The 27040-nt window shown below is 40.5% G+C and overlaps 1 protein-coding gene across 5 annotated transcripts in view; it reads left to right on the top strand.

Annotated features, from left to right (window-relative positions):
• Positions 1-27040, top strand: part of MYO1B (myosin IB) — a 104046-nt gene that overhangs the window by 62242 nt on the left and 14764 nt on the right. For 3 of the 5 annotated variants that reach the window (XM_048953461.1, XM_048953459.1, XM_048953460.1), the window contains 16 exons: positions 2269-2367; positions 2755-2858; positions 3334-3481; positions 4425-4543; positions 5196-5282; positions 5606-5671; positions 16594-16698; positions 17653-17715; positions 18529-18729; positions 20439-20665; positions 20822-21022; positions 21575-21668; positions 22117-22266; positions 23949-24017; positions 25042-25128; positions 25404-25490. In XM_048953461.1, the coding sequence (XP_048809418.1) occupies positions 2269-2367; positions 2755-2858; positions 3334-3481; positions 4425-4543; positions 5196-5282; positions 5606-5671; positions 16594-16698; positions 17653-17715; positions 18529-18729; positions 20439-20665; positions 20822-21022; positions 21575-21668; positions 22117-22266; positions 23949-24017; positions 25042-25128; positions 25404-25490 (1907 nt within the window). The remainder of the gene's footprint in view (positions 1-2268; positions 2368-2754; positions 2859-3333; positions 3482-4424; positions 4544-5195; positions 5283-5605; positions 5672-16593; positions 16699-17652; positions 17716-18528; positions 18730-20438; positions 20666-20821; positions 21023-21574; positions 21669-22116; positions 22267-23948; positions 24018-25041; positions 25129-25403; positions 25491-27040) is intronic. The other 2 variants (XM_048953463.1, XM_048953462.1) reach the window with 1 other exon arrangement.

The raw sequence follows: 27040 nt of genomic DNA, 5'->3' as shown, positions 1-27040 counted from the left end.
GGCATCTGCGTTGTCTCAGTGAAGTAGATAGTATGTGTGCCTTCCCATGCTGCGTGGTGTGTATGGGTACCACTGCTGCAGACAGTGCTCTTCTGAATGCTTGTGTGCTCACACACTTTTCCCCCAGTGCTTGTGGGAAAAGGCAGTTTGTAGGGCTGCGTAATTCTCTTGCTTTCACCTGGGAGTAATATTGTGGAAATAAAATACTTGACTTAGTTTTCCTTTTATTAAAACTGCCATGTTAATGGGAATGGGAGCATAAGAAAGAGAGTAGTAGCTCTTACCCCCCCCTTCCTCCCCACACTCCTTGTTGTAGAAGATAAGCAGTAGCTTATCCAGCTGTAACACACAGCTTCATCCACATGTGTCTGTCTTGTTCCTAAGATGATATTTGTGTGTGTACATTCCCAGAATCATCTAGGCTGGCAAAGACTGTGAAGTTCATGGAGTGCAACCATCAGCCCAACCTACCAACCACCATCCATGTCCCTTAGTGCCACCTTCCAGCAGCGTGTAATGCACACTGCAGATTGGGTGTGCTCAGTTTCTCTTGTGCCTCTTGATGTGTGCACTAATTGTTTCATCTGAAATAGCTTTTTGTGCTACAGTCCAACATGTTTCACGTGGGCACTTGTTTGGACCCCTTCCAAAGTGGGGATCTTAAAATATCTTACCCAGAATGTCTGTAAGCTTTACATTTTCATATTTCACCTGGGATTCCCTGCTGAAACATATCTAGCTTTTTAGCATGATGTGATCTTCCCTAATCCACGTAAGCCCTCCAGTGATTTAATGATTAACAAGCAAATAACAGGGTGTATGTGAAATGCAGTATATGTAATGCCTGCTTTTGAAAAGCCGTTTTTAACCAGCACAGACAATGAATGCATCTTTAAAAAAGAACTGATAGCTGCTGCTTTGTTAAGGTAAATACCCAGCTTTGTCAGCAACTGTTTCTGGAGCTTTTTTCCTCAATTATGAAGGCAGGCAGACAGTGGAGTTTTGGGACTTTGGAAAGCTGGCTGTTAATTAGTAACCTCCTTGCTTCTAAAAATATATCACATAAATAAAGTAAACCACAGGGGAAAATTCAAGACAGCTATCCGTATAGCATAACATGTTAAATTCGACATCTGCTTAAGGAAACTTTTTTGTATCTGTGGAAGGCATGCATGTAAACTAGAAGGAGGCTTACATTTAATATTTTGCCAGGATGTGTAGCTAAGCTTTTATGACAGCGTTTGAGTCAATTTATATATAGAATGTTTTTCAACACAGCTAAGCCAAACCGCTTCGCAAACTGCATCACTTCAATATCCTTTGAAAACACAGCCGTTTCCTCAAGTGTGTGCAGCCACTGCGGGAGCTGAAGTTGTTTATTTCTTTGAGATTAAAGTTGGCTGCCATCTGTTCCAACACTTAACTGGAGAAGTTGTGCAGCCAACGTGACTCAGTGCTGCCTTACCTTCACCATTCTTTCCTCCTTCCCAGCGTTACCACTTGAAGGGGAACGTGCTTCTCCTTTGGGCTGTGAATTAAAAGTGAGGGAGTTGGGTTAGGCACAGGATGGCTCTGAGTTCCAGCCATGGCTCAGTGAGGAGAGCTCCAACTTCATGGGTGGAAAGGTGGTACCAGCTGCTGATGAGACTTCTATGTCTGATCTTTGCCTTTCCAATGGAGCATCTTGCCAAGTGTTGGTTGTCTGTGAGTTAAAATTTAAAAAAAAGTCCTTAACCTGGAAAGGCACAAGGGAAAATCTGTACCCCACCCCATCGTAATGTCAAGGTGGAACTGCTGGTGGTGTGGGACAGCTTCTTGCTTGGGTGTACCTGTACTTTGTCATTGGGTGTAGAAAGAAACTAGGATTATTGAGTTATAGAAACACAAACGTTTGTTCAACAAGGTCCAGAGTTTATGGATACACAGTGCATGCAACAGTCCTGCGGATTAACCTTCGCTCAGATGTGCAGCTCCTTGGGTGCAGCTCCAAAGCTCCTTTCTTTGGTGCCCAAAATGCTGCTCTCAGGCAGTGGTGTTTCGCTGGCTGCTGGCTGTTGTGCACATCACCTGAGTTTTCTCTGTAGTTTGCAATCTGCAGCCTTTGTTTGCATTTTACAATGTTTTGCATTTACAAGTGCAGTGCACCTTACATATTTTTTTCTTATTCCCTGGTGATCACAGAAAGAAGTAAAGTGGGCCAATATATTCATATGAAAATGTTTTGCTAAACCTTTCCCTGACCTGTGAGGTTTTTGTTTGTTTGCCTAGATCTGCTGGAGAAATCTCGTGTTGTTAAGCAGCCAAGAGGTGAAAGAAACTTCCATATTTTCTATCAGATCCTGTCTGGTGCATCGGAAGACTTCCTCTGTAAGTGTGACACTTGTGCCTGTTCCAGAAACAGTTCCTTAATGGACCATTCCCTGCGTATCTTGTTTTCTGGGAAATGCAGCATGCTTTCATTTTTCAAATTATTGTTGTCATGTTATTAGCAGAAGCAGTAGCAATACCTGCAGTAAATGTATAGTTTTATGTTTTCCAGACATCTCAGTCAGAATGGAAGACATTTGCAATTCTAGACAATTTGCATTCTAGACAAAGAAAGCAGCCTGTTCTTAACCAAACTCTTGTAATTGAAAGATCCCTAAAGAAAGCAATGTTTTAAATAAAAATCATTCTTGACAATACTGACTCTGGGGGACAAAAGAGCTGCTAACAAGCATGCTGTTACAATGGTGTTATTGCTTGATTTATTAGGCAAACTCAAGCTGGAGCGAGACTTCAGCAGATACAACTACCTGGGCCTGGACTCTGCCAGAGTGAATGGAGTGGATGATGCTGCAAACTTCAGAACAGTTCGGGTAAGGAATAACAGGGGCTGGGTGTAAACCCCAAAGTACTCAGCAGAAGTGCAGAGCTGTTACGCCTGCAGTTTGACCGTTTGCTCTGGGCAGTGCTGGCAGGGTCATCTTTGAGTCGTTTGAGGGTTGTCGTAGAAATGTGGTTTCTAAAAGGTACTGTCCTTTTGAGCAACAGTATGCACTTGAGAAGACAGCAATTATCTCTTTATTTGATTATCTATAGTTTGGTTGGATTATAAACTTAAATGGCTAAAAAAATACTGCTTTTAAAAATCCATGAACTGTTCTCAGCAGTCTGATATGGATCCTAGAAGTGGGCTAGACTAATATGCCAGCTCAATTACCAAATCCTCTGTAACCCTTTATGCTACGAATGTACTTATCTATAAAACGTTTCTAATTTCTGCTAATGCTTCTGCAAGTATGATCCTTTTGAATGTAGTTTCCTTTATCTCGTTATCTGTTTCCTTTTCAGAACGCCATGCAGATTGTTGGTTTCATGGATCATGAAACACAGTCTGTTTTTGAAGTGGTGGCAGCAGTTCTGAAACTGGGAAACATTGAGTTTAAGCCTGAATCTCGTGTCAACGGCTTAGATGAAAGTAAAATCAAAGATAAAAATGGTAAGATGAAATTAGCGATGGGAAGAAAAGCATTGATTTGTCTGAAGTTCATTGTGGATTTTGTAATTTCTGTAGGTGTACAGTATTGTAGAATCATCGAATCGTTAAGGTTGGAAAAGACCACTAAGATATTTAGTCCAACCATCAGCTCATCACCACTGTGTGCACTAACCATGTCCCTCAGTGCCACATCTCCATGTTTCCTGTACACCTCCAGGGTCAGTGACACTACCACCTCCCTGGGCAGCCCGTGCCAGTGCCTCACCATTCCTTCTGAGAAGAACTTCTTCCTAATATCCAAACTGAACCTCCCACGGCCCAACTTAAGGCTGTTACCTCTCATCCTATCACTGATTGCTTCCAAAACTCAGCTGCAGGCAAACATGACTCAAATTTTGTGCAATTTCAATTGCTCCGTGTTTGAAATTCTAAAAATGACTTTTTTTCCCCCTTCATTAATGATTTCTTCTGAAATGTGGAGTGGCACTTTGCATTTCTGTGAGTGCTTGGTTATTCTGCAGCAAAGGCTTTTTGTTTTGTTCTGTTTTGTTTTTGCAGTAGGGTGTTTCTTCTATAGCTTCCTTTGGTGATCTGATGTCATGTTTGTGCAGTTGATACATTTTGGAGGTTGAGCTATTTTCATTTCAAAGCTCTTCACCAAGAAGAGTAGCCTGTGACAAATGGCAGAAAAGTTTCTTTGCAGAAATATCCAAACAGAAAGTGCTTTCAAAGCTCATAACTCACTGGATCCCGCTTCCTCGTGCTGTGCATTTTTTAGAAACTGTGCTTGGGGGAGGAGGAGGGAGTGTGGATGGGAAACATTGCAGTTGAGGAAAACCTGTTTTGGGAAAACACTGAGCTATTTTAAAGCTAATCATTTGGGGGAATAAAAACAGCGCTATGAAAGGGTTCATTATACTTACACCCTGCTTTTTCACCTTAGAGCTGAAGGAGATCTGCGAGCTGACAGGTATAGACCAGTCAGTGTTGGAGAGAGCTTTCAGCTTCCGGACAGTTGAAGCCAAGCAAGAAAAAGTTTCAACAACGCTGAATGTGGCCCAGGTATAAAGAGGTCCTGATTTTAACAGAAATAATTGTTTTAAATGGCCATTTATGCTACCTGAATCCATGACTGCCCAAGTAAAAGCCCCAACTAATAGGCTGTATTGTGTAATCACTAGCATAAACGTGTTCTGATTCAGCAGTTCAGATGGGCTGGATGTGTTGTTTCTGTGTGTTAATTACTTCAGAAAGATGGAAAATGTTGTGGAGGATGAAAAACTGAAGCAGTTCTGCACAGAGCACATGTTGAAAGTATTGTGGTAAAGCAGTCTGTTTTTATTTAGAGCATCTGGAGTAATCTAAGGGATCGTGTGCCCCAGGCAGCCGAAAAACTTTTGCTGCCAGTGTGAATTTATCTTTCTGCAATACTGCAAAGCCAGTCTGATTGCCACCTGTGTCTCATCAGCCCAGGCCAGCAGGAATGCAATTTCACAGACTGCAGTTGCTTGAGTCCTTTGCTTAGGATCAGAATGGGGAATGCAACTTTTGCCTGTGCCAGTAGGGTGGAAGGATGCTGCTGAAAACTCCTGGCAGCCCACTCTGGCTCAGGAGCCTGCTCAGGCAGAGGCGCCGCTGCCCGAGTCACACGCACTCTGTTCAAAACTTGTGTCAAGCCCTGCATTTAAAATGTTGTTGTTTTTTTTTTCTTTAGGCATATTATGCTCGCGATGCTCTGGCTAAGAATTTATACAGCCGCCTCTTTTCTTGGCTTGTTACCAGGATCAACGAGAGCATTAAGGTATTGCTGTTTTATGCCCGTAAGAAAATCAATAGAACGGAATCAAATTAAAGCGGATGAGAAAACTGTTTGCCAATTTCATTTTACCTGCTTGTATGGTCTTAAGGTACAGGGGAATGTTTGTGTCACAGCTCCAGACATTGCTGTCTGCTCTGTTGTAAGCTCATGAAAAAACTCACCTGAAGTGTATTTTGAGAAGCAACATATAGCATTTTTTGTTTACACAACCTGACGGCCTGCTTATGAGATACACTAGTTTTCTTGACTCCCCCATATGAAATGTACAGAAGAGTAACATATTTATTGCTTTGTATTTTTTAAAGGCACAAACAAAAGTGAGAAAGAAGGTGATGGGAGTGCTGGACATCTATGGCTTTGAAATTTTTGAGGTAAGACCTTTATAATAATAAATGTTTAACATGAGAGCTGTTATTAAACCAAATAGTTTTTGAATGTGTAATGGGAATACACGTAATTTGAATCAAGTGTGTCATATTTAGCCAAAAAACGCTTTAAAATAGAGAGATGTCTTTGCATGTCTGGCAACCAGACCAGAAACTCATGAAAGCCAAACTTGTGTTTTCACACAATAGGTAGATAAATATTTATGGTAACAAAATAAAGGCATTTTGTTTGTTGTGACATACATTCTGAGCATGAGAGAAGCCTGGCAGTTCTGCCCTGAGGTGTTTTGTGGATGCCTTTGAACAAATTTTGCTCCTTTAAAAAAAAAAAAACAAACCAAAACCTGCACTTTTTTTTTCTCTGTCAAAATTGAATGAAGAGCAATATTCCATTTCATCTTGCTTCTCCTACATAAATATTCTGTACTGATTCCTAGCTCATGACCTGTGGCTCTCTGCTGTTTGTTTATGATAGTATTTTTGGCCTGCTGATATTCTGAAACAAAAACAATCAACGAGGAATTATTAATTGGGTTAAGGAGGCTTCATAAATCTTACTCTGCCCGTTTATTTTGAGAGATTTAAGCCTTGGTTGGAAAGAACTATTGAAACTGGGAACTGTTGAGGAGAAAGATCAGCAGAAAACTTTCAGCCCTTGCCTGCTTCTCTACATCTCTCTTGAAAATCCAGCAAGCACCTTCAAACAGTGTAGAAGATGGGAACAATTTAGAGAAGAGTAATTAAATACGGGTGGGTGGTGTAAGCTTAATTTCAGAAGCCTAACATCAAAGTGTGTGCAAATCAAAATGCCTCTATGGAGAGGAAAAACAAAGGTGATACTTGATTCAAGGGTTTAGTCAGCGAGGTTTGTACTGTTTGTGTTAAACATGAGGGAATATTTTGAAAACACACTGCCAGCGGTCATGTGGCTGAATGCAGGCCTTGCTGCAAGATCTCTGGTGCTGGTCCTTGGTGTACTCTTAGCAAGCTTGGAGAGTGCAGTGGTAGTGCTGGTAGCTTGGGGCAGGGCCCCTGCTTGCATCTGTTTTTGTTCTGTTTGGTTTGAGGATAGGCACGTAGGGGAGGTAGATGCTAGAAGCTTGCACTAGTGCACAAGCCAACTAAGTAATGGTGTTTGAGGGACGGCGCTGCAGAAACAGGCTAAATTAATCTTGTTGCTCCTATGCCACTTTGTTTTTTGTAGTTCAGTTTCTCAGGAGGTCATAAGTAAGTCATTTTCCAGAAGAAAAAAGAGAAAAACAAGGCTTTTCTCTTTTACCTTAAAAGTTAGCCTTGGCAATTCAGACAAAAAGTGTCAAAATAACATAGGAAAGTTTTTGTTCATACTTTAGATGATGAGAATGGGTTCTACTGGAGGAGATGGGAAATTCATACTTTAGATGATGAGAATGGGTTCTACTGGAGGAGATGGGAAAGGCAGTTCTGAAATATACAAGATGGGAGCATTCTGCTCATGAACTAAGGACTGGTAGGAGTGCTACTCAAGCAGTTTGGTCCAGCATCGCATAAATAAGTGGAATTCTTTCTGCACATTGAAAATGGGATTCAGACAGTATGTCAGAAACATTATGCCATGTTTTATCGTTGAGATGCCTGAAGGAGAAACTCATTATTTTAGGTTTCTGGAGTTATTACAGTCACAGAGTACAACTATCAGTATCGGGACTGTGTGGCAGTGCTGTAATTCAAAGGATAAGTGATGGGAAAACAAACCATCAGAAAATCTTGCATCAGCTGTATTTCTAGTACTACCAGTTTGGACATTCCTGTGTTTCCAAACAGGTTAATTTTATAATCAGAAACTGCTGACTTATTCTCAACTGAATCAAAAGCAAAGATACTCTTTCAAAGTAAAAGAAAAGTCATTTTCTATGCAGCTGTTGTTGCAGCTAAGATGATGCAATGTCATAATCCTTACATTGAGTAAAATAAGTCAGTAATGAGCACTGCATAAACAAAGTGTAGTTGCTCTTGCGGTCACTTGAATGATTGCACGTGTATTAATGTCATTGTAGAAAGAGAATGTCAGGCAAATACTTCTACACTGAGCCTTATAACAAATGCTCAAGTCTCACAAAAATTATTAAACATCTTCAGAAAACATATGGAAACAAGCAGTGATTGGTGAGGATTCAAGTAATCAGATCACAGAAGAAATATAGCGTTAAAATTAACTATATTGAACCCACCATTAAATGCATGAGATTTAAATGCTGGACAAACAAACCAGCACCTTGAGGGAAAGTCAATAGCTTGAGATCTATTTCGTAAGAAGTGTAGAGGAATTTCAAGTTTTTTTGCTGTGTGGTGCATTTGTAAACATGACTGCTGAGTGTTCAGATGGCTAGCTGAAGTGTAGCTGGTGGCAGTGACTTTATACATCTGCTTATAAATGGCTCATAACCACAAACTGAAAAAAGTCTGTAGGTTTTAAACTTGCTGTTTGATATGCTGAAGATGAAAAGGCTTGCTTTAGATATGATTTTATTCAGCAAGCAGCTAGGCTTATCATTATTGTCTGTTTTTTGACCTGTAACTCCATAAAGGAGCATAAAGGCACCTAAGAGACTCACAGCCTGAGACATATTTTCTCCCTCTCTGTCCTAATTCACGATCACAACTAGGAAGAAACAGATTTGGGGTGAGGACAAAAATCATAGCAGGGTTAAGAAGAGTTTTTCATATGCTAAATATTTGCAAATGAAGATTAATGCCACTGCAGTAGGTAGCAAGATGCCTGCTTACTGACTTTTTCTTTATTTTACATTTTGCCCTTATTATAGTTACCCATTAGGATCACTAGAGACTAAACTAATGATATTCTAGTTTGCTGTTTTGCCATGAAGCTCTTGCTTAAGTTACTGGAACGCCTTATAGAGTGATCTGCTTTTGCTGCAGAAACATGAATTTGTTACAGACTTTTTCAGTAAGGCCTAAACCATCCTTATTTCTGATCAGGACGATTCCTTAGATCATCTAATAATTCCTGCAATAAGATGAGTGAAAAAAAAGCAACCCAACACCAAAACCAAGCATCCTACACTTCACCTAGTGATAATGACTGCAGTCTTGTTTGTTATAAGCAACTGTGGCTCTGAGGGACGTGGCTCAATAGGCACAGTGGGGATGGGTGATGGTTGGACTAGATGATCTTAATGGTCTTTTCCAACCTTTATGATTTTATGATTGTCTAATTTAAATGATATAAAAATGGCATTTCTTTCAGCTGCTTTTGAAAGCTGACCGTACTTGCTGTCTGCTGTTTTTTCTGTATTTAACTTAAGCTGAAGTTTACCTACAGAGTAACTGGAAGGCTCTTGAAGTCTAGCAAAGGCAAGATAATGAATGCTGTGACAATAGTGCTGGCTTCTACTCTTTGGGCTTTGGACACGGTTGGTATTTTTGTCAATCACAAGAAACTTTTTTCAGACAAACCTGAAAGCTATCCAAGAACACAGATTTAAGGACTCAGCTGTCCAAAAATTCAGATTAGGCAATTTAAATCTATTGATAATCCTCAGCCTCTGTGGGTCTGGCAGATTTGAACAGCAAGCTTAGCTAAATGATTGCAAAATAGGTGCTGCAAAGCTGTGTTTATTCTTCATTTTTGCCATGCCCTTTGTGGTAAGCCATTTGCTGGGTTGAGTGTTTGGAGAGCTGAATGCTGGAATGTTGGCATCTCTGTGCAAAGGGTCTGTGGGCAGGTATTTAGGGAGTAGAGTCAATGTGAAAAGGCAGGCTGCAGGGCTGGGGGTGGTTGTGTGATGCTGCAGGAACTTGGGCGTTGTGTCAGAGCTTGGCCATAAGGGCTGTCGGACTGTCAGTCCGCATTTTGTAGCAACCACACATGTCCTGAGTCTGCAGCCTGGGCTGGGGTTTGGTTGGGGTGGGGATTACAGCCTCCTACAGGGTCGGTTGTGACTCCTCCTGCATGGATTGAATACTTAATTTGAAATTGAGGTGATATCCTGTACACTTCTTCAGTAGGTGAAGGCTAGAGTATGTAAAACTGAATGTTGTGGAGCAAGTGAGAATATGTCATCCTGCCTGGCTTTTAGAGATAAAGATGTCTGTGCTAGTTGGCTTAAAGGCTTTACTCCAAACTTTCAGGCACTGCTATGTAGCTGGTCGTCCAGCTGAAGCTAATGATTTGGAGTGCAGCTTTATGAAGGTGCCAAACGAGGCTTATTCTTGAGATGTGCCAGAAAGTGCTGTGCTTGGCCCTGCTTTCAGCTGGGTGAGAAGGGGGGCAGGAGTACATGCTGAGAAGTGTAAAGGAGGGCTTCATGTGGCCCTCAGGGATCCTCTGAGCATTGGTCTGGGGCAGTGCAAAGTGCCTCATCTGACTGCTGGGTAAGTGTTGTTGGCACAACAAAGCCGGGTTGAGAGGTGGAGCAGGTCCAACTTGTTTTGATCCATGTCCCAGAGAACGTGTGAGGAAATAGCATACACCAAATTCTGCATAAAAGTCAATGGTAAGTAGAATTATCTCCAATAAAAAAAAATCAAACAAGCCCCCCAGCAGCAAAAGCAGGTCCATTTCTTAGTCTGTGGCACACTATGATAGTGCTTCTATTTATTTAATAGGATACTAATGTTCAAAAGACCACTAAGATCAACTAGTCCTGCCATGCCTGTGACTCCTCTACACCTTGTCCCTTAGTGCCACATCTACCCTTTTCTTGAACACCTCCAGGGATGATGACTCCACCGTCTCCTTGGGCAGCCTTTTCCAAACCTTACCACACTTTATGAGAAGATTTTCCTAATATCCAACTTGAACCTCCCTTGGTGCAGCTTAAGGCCATTCTCTCACCTTAGTGCTGTTACCTGGGAGAAGGGGCCAACCCCCACCTCACTGCAGCCTCCCTTCAGCACATAGCAGAGAGCCATGAGGTCTTCCCCAGAGATTCCCTTTCACCAGACTCAACTGTCTCAGTTCCCTCAGCTGCTCCCCATCAGACTGGTGCTCCAGACCTTTCACAGCTCTGTTGTCCATCTCTGGATGCTTTCCAGGGCCTCCTTGTCTTTCTTGTATTGAGGATCCCAACACTGAAGACAGTACTGGAGGTGCAGCCTCACCAGTGCTGAGTACCGAGGGATGATCTCTTGTGCACAGTTTGCTTGTTTTTTGTCTGTAAAAGTCCCACGTGGTGATGTAAAGAAGCCTGGTCACCTTGCTTGGACAGCTGCATGTGTGCTGATGTCTTTATAGAGGAAATGTCTTTAGAAACACGAATACCATTTCGTTATATTAACATATTTGCAGTTGTGATAATTATCTTCTTTAGAGGGAGGCAAACAATAAAGGAAAAGAGTAAACATTGCAAAGATATTTCTGAGATTTTTGAGGCGTGAAAAAAGTGGGAAGGTATTTCCGCTTCTACCATAAGGCCACACAACAGCTTGGCTCAGTTCCTTTGCCTGCTGGTGTCCTGCTTAGTAAATGAAAGGGCAGTTGCTGAGCTTGGGGACATTGCTGCTGGCCTGCTGTTTTTCCCTAAGGATGATTTTACTGGAGAAGCACCAAATAACTAGAAAGAAGACTCAGTAGAGAGAAAAGCACATGGACAAAACAGGCTTATTGGGGTCTTCGGTTATCTTCAGTTTTCTAGGCTCTGGGGACCCTTTCTCCACATCTTAACTCAACTCTATCTCAGCTGCAGATATCTGTTGTCCTGCTGCTTTAATAATCTCCAGAACATAATTTCTTCTAGGCCCTATACCTTGCACTGAAAGAAAAAAATGGACTTTTTAATCTAGAATTGATCAACTGCGTCTGCTGGCAAATGTGAAATAGGGAGCTTTGCAGAGTGACCCTTGGTTGAATTCCTGGGTGCTGTGGGGACCTTAAAATACAGTTACAGCAATCATTTCCTTGCATACTATTGTGTTCTGAATTAGTTAGTCGCCATTTAGTTAGTCACTTTATACCTTAAGTATTTAGAGAGGCTTATTTTGTGAAATGCAGATTTATAAAGCAAATCCCATTGGCTGTTTGCTTTCAACAGAGGAAATATTTGAAATGCTGATGCAAACATACACAAGCTCACCTCAAGTTCTGCTTGAGGCTCTGGAAATCACAAAACTAAACCAGGATGAAATGCTGTGGCCCTAGTGCTTGCTGGTTTGATGGGTAGCGCAGTGTTCTGCCACGTCTTTAGCAATTGCAGTCTTCTGCTCTGCAAGGGAAAAGTCTGTGGTTTTGATGACTTGTCATTCCCTTGTATGTTGGCTGCAAAGAGAACAGCAATATTAAGACTCAGAAACATGCATTTGCAGCTTTGTGTGGATGTTCTGGACTACAGAGTGGTCAGACTTACATGGTCCCCTAATGTGACCTCATCTTGCTGCTGCTGGAGGCAGAAGGCTGAGGGAGGTGGACCACAGACTGACCTAATAGGTCACATCTTTATGCTCTTTGTGTGACAAATGCAAACACTTTTTCTTACGTGACTTTTGTGTGTGTGCCATTAGCACTATGGTAGCCTAGCAGAGGAGTTTGAGTTGTTCATAAGCACTTGTCCCCAGACTGTCACAGCACTTCTTCAGTAGGGGATTGATGGCATGTTCTCATTAACCTTAATTTTTTTTCAAACACCTTTTAACTGGGTCACACGTAGCACATTGTTTTATAAGATAAAGTGTCTCTGTTCTCATTTTCTTTCTGTGCACGGTACCCATTTTGCTCATTTTCATTTCCCAACATTTATATTTCTTAGTTTCATGTCATTTACATGCCTCTGTGGTCATACATAGAAATTTCTATCCCCAGATACCACAGGAGGATGTAAATGAAATTTGCTGGCTGGTTTCACCGTTCATTTCACCACTCATATCACTGAAGCAAGCACCCAGATGTTTTTTCATTGCATTTGCCATTTGGCTTTTGTGTAAGGAGCCCCAGTGGTAGCACATGGTCTGAACTACCTAGGCTCACCCACCTGTGGCAGAGGGAGCTCAGGAGCTTCTGATGCCCCTGGGGGTGCATTGGTTGAAAGCTACTTTCTGTGGCTGTGTGTGTTATACCAAAAGCATCTTTTTCTTTTTTTCCCCCCAATATTGATCTAAAGGTTTATTTAATGTCATCGTTCCTGCTGATTTCAGCAGACAGTCTCAAAAATTCAAATGTTTGGGTTTTGGTGCAAACAGTGCTTTTCCTTTAAATACCATGTGTTGTTTTTGTGGTTTTTTTTTTCTTTTCATTTTATGTGTTGTTTGTGTAAGGCATCTGAAGAGGTGCTACTGAACACCTTTTGGTCAGCATGGATGTAGGCTGCCGGTACGCATCTTTTGGGATTGGCTCTCAGTGAGAACTGGTGGGGTGAAAGATTAAGAAGGAAGAGGAAAAGTTGAGAAACATCCTGCAGATGGATGATACTGGTGATATTGGTGATGTAGCTGAGTCTGTGCACTGTGATGAACGTAATCTTGATTTATGGAAAACAGTGGAGAGGATCCAAGAAAATAGGATGCTCACAGTCAGACTTCATTAGGTAGGGAACCTATTCCTACTTACTAATGAATAAAGAATAAAATGGGGAGCAAGGTGCCATTATTGGTGAAGTGAAAAGCATGCTGGAGCAGGTTTGATTTCTGTCGGTGCATTTTTTAGTTGTCTGAATTTATTGTTGCACCCATTAAAAGGTTGATGGAGTGAACTGTGTGTGGTTGCTTGATCTGTATCTTCTTCAGGTGACATTTTGCTACCCAGCACCTTTAATTTCAGTTGAGAGACTGAGTGTTTTTTTCTTCCTGAAAGGTTATGTTTTGTATTTTACGGTGGCTTCAGAGGGATTCTATGAAATCCTGCTATAAAAAAGCAGCGATTGAAGTGATGCTTGCAGCATTAAAGCAGTGAAATTACAGCCTGGAAAAGAAACTCTTCAGTATTTGGGAAGTGCTAGCCTAATTCTTTTTTTCCTGAAATTTTTTTAGAGTATTGAAATTTACTGTTTGTGAAGGCTCTTTCTATCACTTGAGGAGGATGTTCAGCACAAGGAGTGAATAGAGTCTCAGGTCACAGAGCCCTCCCAGTCTGTTTCTCCTGGCTGGGTTTTTGGTGTGCTGTCCCTGGTGCCAATAATGCCTTCTCATCTTCTAAAAAAAAGAAAGTTCTTTAGACCTCTTCCTATCTTTACCACATTAATCAAGAAGCCATCATTGGAATAGTGATGGACAGTTCTTTACCATTTGCATGCACCAGCATATGGTTTGTGAAGCCCTTACGCAATCAAAATCTATAGCTCTACAATAAGAGGGAATACATTCACAGAATCTCCATCTTTTTATTCACATTTGCCCAGAAGCAAACACTAAAAGCAGTTCTTCACAATGCTTCTTAAAATCCGTGGAAGGAAATGGCTCTTTCTGAACAGCAGTTAGCTTACCAAACGTCTCTCGGTTTATTCAGTTAAGTGTTTTCAGAACTTCAGTAATTCCAAACATTTTCCCTCATTCTGTGCTTAAATAACTGCTAGTTTTGTGTCGCACACAAAAGCCAAAATCACGACTGATCTTCAGTGCCTGTTTTCCTGGAATAGCAATTCTCGGTGGCTTGGCAATGTCAGATAGAATTTCCTAGCTTATAGTAAGTGATTTCCGAAGAGCTCTGTGGATTTTGGTTTGCCTTTCTGTGACAGGCCATAAATATCACAGATACACAGCAAATGAGGAAAGCACCTAGCAATTACTTTAATATATTGTTAATGACCTTGCAGTGAGGTGCTTTAGCTGGATTTGCAGTCTGCTTTCTATCCTCTTCTGAGGACTACGTGTAACACGTGAAATATAAGCCCTGCTGTCCTTGAAATCAGAATAATGTGTGCTTTTGGGGTAACAGTTCTTCTGAATCAGTGGTGTGTACCTGGCAGGAGGAGGGGGGTGCTCAACCCTTCCTCTTGCCAAGGTGATGTGTCAGATGGGGGTCTTTTCATGTCATACTAAGTGTATCTAAAGCAAAGGCCTTATCTGCGTGTGTCACATAAGTCACATAAGCTCATTCTTCAAGTGTTCTCTCCCACCTCCCCCATTCCCCCTTCCTTTTACCGAGGTTTATTTATCAGAGGCTGTATTTGTGGCTTTGTGAGTCAAAAGGTCTGCTCTTATTTAGAGATGTGACAGTGCAGAAGTGCTGCTCTGTGTTACGTGCTGATGCGCCTTGATCCCTTGATTTACTTTGGAGTCTTTGGACTGAATATAACCATATGCATCTACACAAACATCGTATATATCATCTATGTAGCACTTTATGTTTCAGTTAAATGGAAATATGATTAAGAAAAACCAGGCTGTTTTGCTATTTTACTTGTACAGCAAATAAATGCTAATAGATATTTTTGCTCTGTGTTTCTTTGGAAGTGATTTAAGTATTGACTGCAGTTTATGTAATTTCTTTTTTCAACAGAATGCAGTAAGTACAACTTGTTTGCAGTGCTGGTTTTGATGCATGCCAAATTTTGCCTTTATCATCTAGAGCTGTGCAAATTTGCAATCTCTGACTGATAATTGCAATTGATGTGGGGGGGCAGAATTTAATGCGGCTGAGAATTTGGGGTGATCAGCTGTGATTTTGCTTTACCTAAAACTAAAATGATAGAAGTAATCTGTGCTACCTAAATATTTTCTAATCTGCTTGTGTGTTTTTAATCTTATTTTAGTGACCAGATCCTTAATTAAAGGTTTTAAATGATTGCAATTGCCTGTAGTCATAAAAAAAAGTATTCTAACTTGAGCTTTACAGATAATGTACAGCAGACTTCTTTCATATTCTAAAAACGCATAGTGGTTTATTATGCTAAATTTCAAGCTTCCTAAATAACCAGAGGGCTCTTGATGAATAGCAATTCAAATAAAGAAAGGAGGGGGAACCCAACCACAAAGCCCAGAAGGGACCAGGAACAGATACCCAAAATAGCTGCTGATTGCAATTATTTCTGCAGACACATGTAGGGAATTGTTAAAATATTAATGACTCTTGTAAGCACTGGAAAAAAAAAAAAAACAACAAAAAAACAACCAAGGAGGCTGATGCTCCCTTTTCCTTTGGAAATGATCCTCAAAATGGGCACCTGGCCTCCCAGCTGTGCTCATTTAACATCATGGAGATGTGGTGAACCCCAGCTTTATCCTGCAGGCCCTGGGGATGTTTGGTTGAACCTGAGGGCCCTACCTAGGGTACTTGAGAGTCACTGTTTCCAGTCCTGCCATCTGTTCTCCTGGAAGTGTTTTGCAGCGGTGTCTCGCCTTTGCCACCACCTTTTCCTGGGGCTCTTGTTCCCCATTTCCTTCTGCAAAGGGTTACGTACGTGCTTTTCCCCAAGCCAGTTTTGTAGGAGTCAGCCTTTTGAAGGTTTTTTTTGTTTGATAAAGCCCAAATTCCCATTGTTTTAGGGGGCAGTTTGTCAAGAGATTGGTTGACAGGGAAGAGGTGAAGCTGACCTCTGAAGGCCATCAGATCTTAGCAGCATGCTCCTCAGTCTGCAGTGAAGTAGGATACCTTGTTTGATGCTGGCTGATCCTGGTTGGAAAAGAGCCAATACCATTTTACTTACCAGACCTGCAGGAGACCGTGTGTAATGTATGGGGACAGATTAACGCAGCAGAACTGCTTGTTCCCTGGCACTGTAGTTGTCCTTATGACTCGTCCCAAGGAAGTAGTACAGAGGCATCACCAATAGAGACCTATAAAGCCAGTGATTTCTTCTAGTGGAGGAAGAAAGACTGAGGGAAGGATTTGGTCTAAGTTTTCCAAACTAATTTCATTCTCAGTAGAATACTGCAAAACTAGGAGTGAATAGAGCAGCTTGCTGACGTGCAGCTGCTGCAGGAACTTACTACAATTCAACACCAGTGTGTTCACTCTGCAAACGTGTGTCATCTGACAGGACAACAGCTTTGAGCAATTCATTATCAACTACTGTAATGAGAAGCTACAGCAGATCTTCATTGAACTCACCCTCAAAGAAGAGCAGGAGGAATACATTCGAGAGGTAACGTTTAAACCATCTCTTATTATCCTCTCCTCTCCCCATCGTCTCCATTCAGCCACACTGATGCACGTTTAAACCTCTTTTCAGGGGAGTGGCTTTTTATATGATACTGTTTTGCTGTAGTGACGTTTCTGAAAATGGAATCAAGTTCCTTCTTCGTGCTCTTGAGGACAACATGAAGCTTTGACATGCCTTTTTTGTTTTTTTTTGCATTCAGTGTGAAAACTTGTGAAGCATACTCACTGCAATTTGCTTTTTCAGTGATATTTTGAGCACTCTGAAAAATTTAAATTGTAAGATGTCACTGCAGGATGCAAGTTAAGAAATTTTTTTTTCCCAGTCCTTTACCTGTGTTATCTCCAGGTGTGTTAACATCTCATCCTGTAAATGTTGCTGCTGATATTTTAATCACTGTATTTTAATTACTGTAAAATAATTTGTAAAATTAAAAAAAAATTTGGATATTAGGAATATCTGAACAACTCCCAGAGTCTGGATTTCTTTCAGATGGTCTCATCTAAATTTAGCCTTTTTTCCTTCTCCCATTAAAAAACAAAAAACAACAACAACAAAACCCCTCAGAGCTTAGAATGTTGATCTCAGATGCTTGCCCTGAGATGGGCTTCTTCCCTTCTAAGCAGTGGGAGTGAGCAGAGAGCAGTGCTGAGCCGGGGCTGGGCAGGAGAGAGCTGGCCCTGCTCCAGGGGAGTGCATGGGAAGTTGACACCGATGGGGGAAAGGAATGGAGAATGGCTTTGGCTGCTGCTCAAGGGCAGCCGTTTTGCGCAGATAATGTTAGCGGGAGACGACCGCGTTTCTTTCTTAATAAATAAGATGTTGGTAAGCATATGGAACTGAATTCAAAAATAGTTAGCTGGAAAATAATTTAAGTTGCCTAGGGGAAATGCTCCATCCGTTGTTTTCTTGTTCAGACTTTTTTTTTTCCCCCTATAGGGAATTGAGTGGACACATATTGAGTATTTCAACAATGCTATAATTTGTGACCTAATAGAAAATGTAAGTTACTTACAATAATCTTTTCGAATGATTTTTATGCATGTATGAATTTAACCATAACATCTGTACGCGTCCTCACTGTACTTTGCTTTGATAAATAAAATTTAACCATAGCATCTGTATGCATCCTCGCTCTACTTTGATAAAACAAGCCCTTGTTTGTATTAATAATCTTATTTTGAATGGTACACATTCATTTTATTATTTTTTTTCCAAAGTTTAGATGTTTTTCTGTGTCACAAATGGTCAGCAGAACCTACGTGAGAGAAATAAAAAGCAAAACTTAAATGTTTACACTTAGCAGCAGTGTTTTCATTGAAAGATATCACATGCTGTATTGTAAATAATAGCTTTTTTTTTTTTTTTTTCCTGTGGAAACCAGAGATCTCCATGATTTGTTACTGATCACTTTAGATACAGCAAATCCTTGTATCTGATAGGAGGAGTTCCTGTGGACTTAGCACAGCAAATTCCTTAACATTCAGGACAGTTTTTAGCTCTCCATTTAAAATGTGTGCTGTTTTTACCCATAAACTAGCTACTTTCATTTAAGTTGGAGTTTCTGTGGTCTGAGTAAAAGACACAGAATTGCCAACTAAGATGAACTTGGAGGATTCCAATCTATAAAGCAGCCTTTCAAAAACTGAGCTGCTAAAGGTCTGTTGGGAGTAAGGGTGAGGAAAAGAGAACTGGTCAGTGGAGACGGTTTGGAGGGACGTACTTCTGGTGTAACAGGAAAGAGCAATCTCATTTTTGTGTGTTGATATAAATACGATGAAAACAGACACTCATACTCTTGTGTTGAAACTTCAGAACCAAACTGGAATCCTGGCCATGCTTGATGAGGAGTGCCTGAGACCAGGAACTGTCACCGATGACACCTTTTTAGAAAAGCTCAACCAAGTCTGTGCCACCCACCAGCATTTTGAGAGCAGGATGAGCAAGTGCTCCCGGTTCCTTAATGACACCACCCTGCCCCACAGCTGCTTCAGGATTCAGCATTATGCTGGCAAGGTACTTGTGACCTCGACTCTGGTGTTTGGAGAGCGTTGGTCCTGTGTGAAACTTTGGTATAGTGGCAAGGCTCTTGAAATGATTAAATTGTGTTATGGTCATGGAGGAGGTTTACCTGAGTCAATAGTGGATCAGAAAGTCCAAACCTGTTTTAATCTTTTCAGTCTTGAACCTAAGATACTGGTTTTGGCTGGAGGTTTTCAGAGATCACGCTGCTCTAGCCAAAACCAAAGGCCGGGCTTCTTTGGTTGGATGTCCCATGGGCTTTGGTGATAGAACAATTGTGCTGCTGGGTCTATGAAAACAGTTGTGTTGTTTAGAATGACAAAAAGTCACGCATATCTGAAGGCAAGATAATTTGGAAAGCGTGTTCTTTGTCGATGAGTTAGCTGGAGTTGTTAGCTATGGTGACAGTCTATAGCTAGGGTGATGAGAAGGTTGAGTTTTTGTACATATGAAGGAACTGAGTTTGTTTTGAAAGTCTGGATATTGAAACAGTTGGAAGAGAAAACTATACTGAAGGCTTCTGAATGCTTTTTGCTTCTTACAACATAAGCTATATGAAAAAATACAATTCTGATAGATGTTTTAATGCCAACTTCAAATGACTTCGTTAATGAGTATCAAAACTATTCTTTGTAGAAAGGAGACAAACTTGTTTTTTTTTTTTTAAGCAAAAATAGGTTTGAAAACACTACTGAACTGTTAATTTCACAGACTAATGAATTTTTGGAAACTGTTCCATTTTCCTGATGCTGTTTAATTCTCCCTCCAGTTTTTAGTATTTTTTTCAATTATAAAATTTGCATTAGCTTGATGATTTGTCATTTCAAAGTAGCACTAGAAATGCCACGCTTTCAGCCTTCAAGGCAGTCGTTCATTTTCTGACTTTCTATCATCTGTTAGGGATTAATACTTAGATATTTCTTTGGTTGTCAAAATTCCAGGTGAATTTGAAATATCACAGTGCTTTGGGAAAGATTGTAAGCAGATTGTGTCTTAGTGGCCAGGGAGGGTCTTCAGTCGTCACTGATATTCATTTACACAACAGAGCAGTCAGTAAATTCCAACTATTTGGGGATTGTTTTTCCATCCTCAGCTGAGAACATTTTGATCTGGTCACTAGACAGCAAAAATTTGACCCTTCTGTTGTGAAATCTAAGCAAGATCAGGCAAAGAGCTTTGTCACTAGTGGCATTTACCACACCTGTCAGAAACATGAAATGTGTTCTCTAAACAAGAAGTCATCCAAGTTCGTAGTCCTTTGCTGTTGTGTAAAATATGACTACGGCAGTAGAAGATAGATGGTCAGCATTCGTAGTACATATTTGCAAAGGACTAACTGTGAAATCAGAAAGCTGATAAATCTGTATTATCAGCCTGATGACTTGTCATGACTGATCAAATTAAATTTAAGAAGCCAGACAAGCTCTGAGATCTACATGAAGTTCATCAGGGTGCTTCCAGCATCATCAGCTGCTGGTCAAGGCTTTGCATTTATGATTGTTGTCATTGGACTGTTTTCCTGGTGAGAGTTCTTGTAAATAAAAGTCCCCTGAGGACTGCATGGATAGCTAGTTGCTGCTGGGATCTTTAAGTTGTACTGAATAGTGAGAAAGAAGAAAAATCAGTGTTGTGGTGCAGTTTGGAAATGGCCTGCATCCGACAGTCCAAACCATGTTCTGATTAGACTTGTCTCTGTTGTTCAGGTTATGTACCAGGTGGAAGGATTTGTTGACAAAAATAATGATCTTCTGTACCGGGACCTCTCCCAGGCTATGTGGAAGGCCAGTCACTCTCTTATCAAAGCACTGTTCCCTGAAGGTAACCCTGCCAAGATCAATCTCAAAAGACCACCAACAGCAGGATCACAGTTCAAGGCTTCAGTTGCTACCTTGATGAAAAATCTCCAGACAAAAAATCCAAACTACATTAGGTAAATGACCCTGCAGTGAAGTCAGTGAATTTGTATTTGGCTGAGTTAAATGATGTTTTGGCACTCAAGGATAAGTCTGTTGAAACCTACGATTCACAACGGTAGCTGTTGACTTGCAGGGCTGCGGTCCAGTGTCACTGTTCATTTCTTTTCCAGATGCATCAAGCCCAATGACAAAAAGGCTGCGCACATTTTCAATGATGCCCTGGTGTGCCACCAGATCCGCTACCTCGGTCTTCTGGAAAATGTCCGGGTTAGAAGGGCAGGGTATGCATTCAGGCAGGCATACGAGCCATGCCTGGAAAGATACAAAATGCTGTGCAAGCAGACCTGGCCCCACTGGAGAGGGCCAGCCAGGTAGGAGAACTGCAGTTTTCTCAACTCTCCCATTTCAGTGAATACAATGATTATCTTCCATACGTTGGGATTTTTGTCTTTTTTAAAATAATTTGTTCTTTTTTAATGAAAAATCAAGTATTTGAATAGTAAATTGACAAGTAAGCTGGTGCAGCTCAAGTGTTTTACTTGTTTAATTCCCTTAGAATCGTTTTGGACTTTGCGTGAGTTCCTTCATTGGAAAACCTACCCTTTTCAGGGATGTAAAAATTACTGTTGTTCAAAATCATTACAGAAGCAAGCGGGGAAAAAAATAGGCCATTGCTGATGCTGCTAAATGAAAATTGCCTCTTTTTCATCAAATGATTTTGAATCTTTACCGTGATTATTCTTGCCTTTAGCTAAATAAACAGCAAGTAAGCGAGCTAGGTTTCCAAGCTGCTTATGTCAAGCAGTATTTAAGAATTTAAAATAAGCTTTCATCTATTTTCCAGAAATTAATCTGTGAATATGTAAACTAAGAAGTTTTAGAGCTGGGGGTCGTGTTTGTTAAGCTCATTTACTTCTTACTAGGACTGGCGTAGAGGTACTGTTTAATGAATTGGAAATCCCTGAAGAAGAATTTTCATTTGGTAGATCAAAGATATTCATCCGCAACCCACGAACGGTAAGTGAAAAATGTCTTCCTACACAAAATCAAGACATCTTTTATGAGGATAGCCTGCTATGGACTGCATAATTTGCCAGCTCGTTCCTATTGATTTTTCTAGATACATTGGTTGGTGGAGAATATAGCCTAAAAAAAGGCTAAAGGTTCAGTGTTAGACACAGTAAATTGAGATAAATGAACGTTGATGAAGTCTGAAAGAGAGTCAATTCTCTACAATAGCTGTCAGCCTGAGTTTAATCTAACTTTCATGTGCTGACTTAAAGCAGCATATCTTTCACAAACCTGTTGATGTGTCTGCTGGTGTCGCAGGAAAAGGTGTGTAAAGGGGGAACTTGAATAAAGGAGAGATTTTGCTTAGAATAACTGTAATTAACAGGCTGTTTGGTCTTTCTTTGCCTTCTGTTCTTCTTCCAATGTCAAACAAAACCCTAAAAAATACACCCAGCTCTTCAAACTAGAAGATCTGAGAAAGCAGCGGTTGGAGGACTTGGCTACTCTCATTGAGAAGATTTACAGAGGTTGGAAGTGCCGCACACGCTTCTTGTTGATGAAAACAAGCCAGATTGTGATTGCTGCGTGGTTCAGGAGATACGCGGTAAGACAATCCTGACTAAATTAGTGGCAGGGTCAGGGAAGCAAATCTTATTATTGTTTAATGAGTTTTCATAACCGCCTTTCCTATGTATGGAGGACTGTAGAAAGAATTCAATTTTATACTAGTATTTAAATACTAAAAATATACATTAAAGAAATTTTTAAGTGTTTTCTTTTTGCTTTTGCTTAAATAATTAAAAGCTCCTTCAAGTCCATTAGCCATTAGCTCTGAGAGCAGGGTTTTGTGGCCTAGCCTTTTTTATTCAGCTGAACCAAATGCTGTGCCACTCTCAAAGCATATGGCTTATGTGTAAAAAAAAAAATAAAAAAAAAAAAAAAAAAAAAAAAAAAAAAAGTTTGGTAATATATATGTGTGATTCTGTAGAATTCAGTAATTCCTAAGTGTTTTTGTATTTCCCCTTATTTCCTTATTTGGGACCTTTGCATTTGAGGCTCAAGAATGCTGCTTGGAAGAATCTTAAGGATTTATTTTAATTGTAGCCCATAAGTATCATAGCTCAGTAGTCCACACCGGTACAGCTTTCAAACAGATCTTTTTGTAGACTGGGTCTTCCGTGCCATTATGAGCTGTCTTTTTATCAGTTAGTGAATGGCATGTGGTACAACAGATAGATTGTTATCAAGTGTTAAAGTCTCAGATGTCAAAGTGCATTTCCTTACCTATATTAGAAAGCTTGATAAAATATCACCTGAAAGAGGGAGAAAGCATCTTAAACTGGAAGTTGGAGAACTGACGGTTGCTCCTTTCATTTGACGAGCACTTTCATTTGTCATCTTGAAAGCCGTTCATGTTTGGTTCAATTATCATGGATAATGAAAGCAAAATATGGATTATTACAAAAAAGTGTAGTTATTTGCACCTGAGAAGAAATGCTTTTACACTGTAAAACTCTTCTCTGTGAATTTTTGTGATTGAATACACTGTTTCTACAAGCAACATCAGTACAGAATTGCAATGCGCCCGTGCTTCTGATTTGAGATCTTGTATGATCTTAACGAATGGAAAATGTAGTTGCCATACATAACCAAGTCCACGTCATTGTTGATTTCCTAGCTGTAGACCCTTGCTGAGTCTTACAAGTCTCTCTAGCTCACTCACTGTGATGCTCCCTGGTACTGATGGGGCTGAGCATGAAGCCCAGAAGCCATATTGCAAAGTCAATCAACTGTTATTCACTGTTATAGTGGCTGGTAGCCTACTGGAGAGCTGCTGTTTTTTAGTAAGAAAACGCCTGGTGTACTTGGATAATATCCCAATGTGTCATTCAGGAGTACATTTAGTTTTTTTTGTTTTGTTTTTCCCTAAGTTAATAGAAAAAGCATAAAAGGCAATGAAAAGCTTAGCCAACAAATTTGAGTATTTCTGAGAGTTTGTATGCTGCCCTACTGGTGGGAAAGACAAATAAAGCTGTTACTGTTAGTATTTAATCCATGTAACTTTTGTGCTGCTGACCATGAACTGTTTCTGTACACAGAGAGTGGCATTGTCCATGTAGCATTGTTGATGGGTTTTGTTTCCTCTCCAGTTTAACAGACAATCTGTGCTTTGATCTGCTTGTTCAGAAATTGTTCATATTTAACATTTATTACTTCTATCCCTAGTGATATTTTCAGAGGTTAGTAACGCAATATTCTGAGCACCATATATTCATTTTTATACAGCAACAGAAGAAGTATCAGAAGATAAAGAGTTCAGCTATTATAGTACAGTCGTACATCAGAGGGTGGAAGGTGAGTTTCCTCTTCCTATGGCTGTGCCTGTGAGTTACAGAGTGGGAAAGAAAACACAGTTGAAGTGCACCGAGCCTCCTGGCTTTCATGCTTCTTGGCATGAGTTTGGGTCACTGTAGGCAGGTTTAAATAGTCTGGATCACCTGAGCAGAGCATTGCTTGGGTTATGTCTTCAGTTCTCTGCTGTTTGCTAAGCGGAGGGGTGAAAGCGCGTCATCCCTGCCGTAAGCAGGTGCCTTGCCATTGCTTGCTTGTCTTCAGTTTGCGACAACTTTGCATCTCAGAGGTTTGTACTTTGCAAAGGGAGAATCCTGCAGCCAGTGTTCTTAAGCCAGACTTAAGGAGTGATGCAGTAGTGAGAGGCAAAAATGGGGATAACAGTTCCCATGAAAACAGTGCTTAAAGCTGTTCAGCATCAGAAAATAATGTTCTAGGCTCCTCTGTTTTCTTATTAACCTTTCTCCATCCCACAGGCTGTGATTTTTCTTCTCTCTTTAGGGAGGAGGGGGCTGCCTTTGATTTTGGAGTCAGTTCCCTTCTTATTGGACAGGGAAGGGGCTTTAGTTACAACCTATAGGTGTCAGCAGCCCTCTCCTGCACAGCAGGCTTTGAACTCTGTTGTCAATACGCTAGCACAATTTGGTTTTATTGTTTCTTATGAGTTGTACTCCATCTTTTTTAAAAATGTGAGTTAGAAGTATTCTGACAGCCTAAAAGTTGTTGTGCTGTCTTTTCCCTTGTGTGTTATTTGGAGAGAACTCAGTCAAATCATCATCTCATCTTGAATTATGTTTTTTTCTTCATTTGTCAATGGAGAACATAATGTTTGGTGGTAGCAGTGCTGGGGATAAAAGCCTGGTTTGACAGCAGCCTTAAGTGTTGCCTGCAACAGTGCAATTTACTTGTGATTTATTTCTAAAGGGAAAAGGCATATGCTGTGAAGAGGGGAAGTATAGTTGCCATTGTGCAGATAGTCATAAAGAGATCTAGGGTCAAGCTACTTTTTATTTTCAATTGTTTACAGGCTCGGAAACTTCTTCGGGAGCTGAAGCACCAGAAGCGTTGTAACGAGGCTGCCACAATAATTGCTGCTTATTGGCATGGTACCCAGGTGAGAAAGCGGTAACAAATTCTGCACCTAACTGTCTCTTGACAGAATAGGGCCCTTGAGGGCAATGCTAGCTGAAACTGTTTTCAGTGGCTTCAACTACTGATTTTTTTTCCTCTTTGCTGCTAACGTGTTTTAGCTGGTGCAGGCTAGGAAGCTGGGATGTGCTTTAATATTTGCTCTTTGTGGTGGCTGGTTTCTTTCTCTCACCGTTGGGAACTTGCAGTAACCTTTTCTTCCCTAAGCTTTTCTATATCCCATTTTCAAACACATCGCAGGCACGAAGGGAACTGAGACGACTGAAGGAGGAGGCTAGAAATAAACATGCTATTGCTGTTATTTGGGCTTACTGGCTTGGATATAAGGTACTTCATGCACATGTCATAAGACCCCCTTCATTACCCAACGATGTCAACAATTAATCAGTAGTAAATAGTGAGAATTAATAACTAATACGATTGCCTTAAAAATAATAGCGCATGATCATTGGTTCCCTCCATTTCCATTCATGCCATCCTTAAATCTGACAACATTCTGTACGTCAGTGTTTTGTAGAGTAGGAAATACCATGCATGGCAGCCAAGTAGTGATTTGCACTAACAAGCCATTAGACCGGATTAAAAACGACTAGACTCCATTATTCTCAAATTAGAAAATGCATTTAACTACTTGTAAATGTGCAAAGCATGGTTTGTGGCGGGGAGAGAAGGTTGTGGTTTTTCAGTGTTTTTTTTCCCTCCCCTAACAAGTGCTTTCAGTGACACTGTCCTAGAGATCTAATTGACACTTTCATCAGGCTGTGTATTCTGCAGCCTGAGCAGTCTTCATTTGCAAGTTCAAACCAATGCTATTCATTTTACTCAATATTCATTTTAATTGGTTTAATTCACTCTCTGGCTGTGATCTGAACCAGTAAGAAAATTTTAGTAGCTGCAATTAAAGTGCGGCTTCATGACCAGATCTTTTAGCAGAAAATGGTGCTAGTTTGCAATTCTAAACTTGCAGCCCTAGAAAAATCCCAGGAATTCCAGCATCAGCTGTTTGTTTTCAGAAGCAAAGTCCCACTGAAAGATTCTTGCTAATCCCCAGCCTGCAGTTGTGGGTTTTGTGAACATTTGAAATGCTTTTCACTGGAGGTCAAAGTTGTATTGGTTTCAACTAGTAAAATCTTAACTTATTTGAAAATTATGTTCTGTTGATTCATTATATTTAAAACATCTCCCAGTTATTATTTAGGATGAGGTGGGAAGTGCTGTCTGATCGTCTTGCCAACAAGATGTAGAAATGTGCTCACATCACATCTGAAGTAGAATGCAGAGTTTGACTATTCCTGTTTTGATATAAAGCTGTTAGATTTGCAATGGAGTGGCAGCACTGCAAGTCAAAGCTAACGTGCAGAGTTTCCCTCCCTGCAGAGAGACTATGCATCTAACCTGACATTTAGGTGGCTACTAAAGTTAACAGTTTCCTCTGTTAACTATGGGTACATGGGTAGTTTATTTTTTACCTACACATGGGTAGTTTATTTTTTATCCACAGTTCCTTCCACCTAAAAAATTGATCAGTACTGCACAGGTGATATTTACTTTCTTGAGTTTAAGATGTTCTTCAGAGCTAGAAAGGACCACATCCGAAATGGATGTGATAGTATTAATTGTGTTAGAGCTCATCATTTAAGTGCTTAGAAGTTTTCAAAAAGAAGAGTATATTATCTTCAGAAATCACTTGCTTTTAAAGAAAAGCTGAGACCTCAAGTGCTCGGTTTCCTTCCTTTTCACAAGATGAAACTTTCTGACTTTGCATAATCCTTTCTTTTCCAGTACAGTATGGTTGAAGCTTTGGTCCCATTCAGATGAGTAGAAGCATTTTTGTGAGTGCCTGCATCCCATGCTAGCCCCACTACAGGCACAGGCTG

Source organism: Lagopus muta, chromosome 8, assembly GCF_023343835.1.
Source record: "Lagopus muta isolate bLagMut1 chromosome 8, bLagMut1 primary, whole genome shotgun sequence".
In the NCBI taxonomy this organism is placed as follows: domain Eukaryota; kingdom Metazoa; phylum Chordata; class Aves; order Galliformes; family Phasianidae; genus Lagopus; species Lagopus muta.
This window is presented reverse-complemented; position numbering and strand designations above follow the sequence as displayed.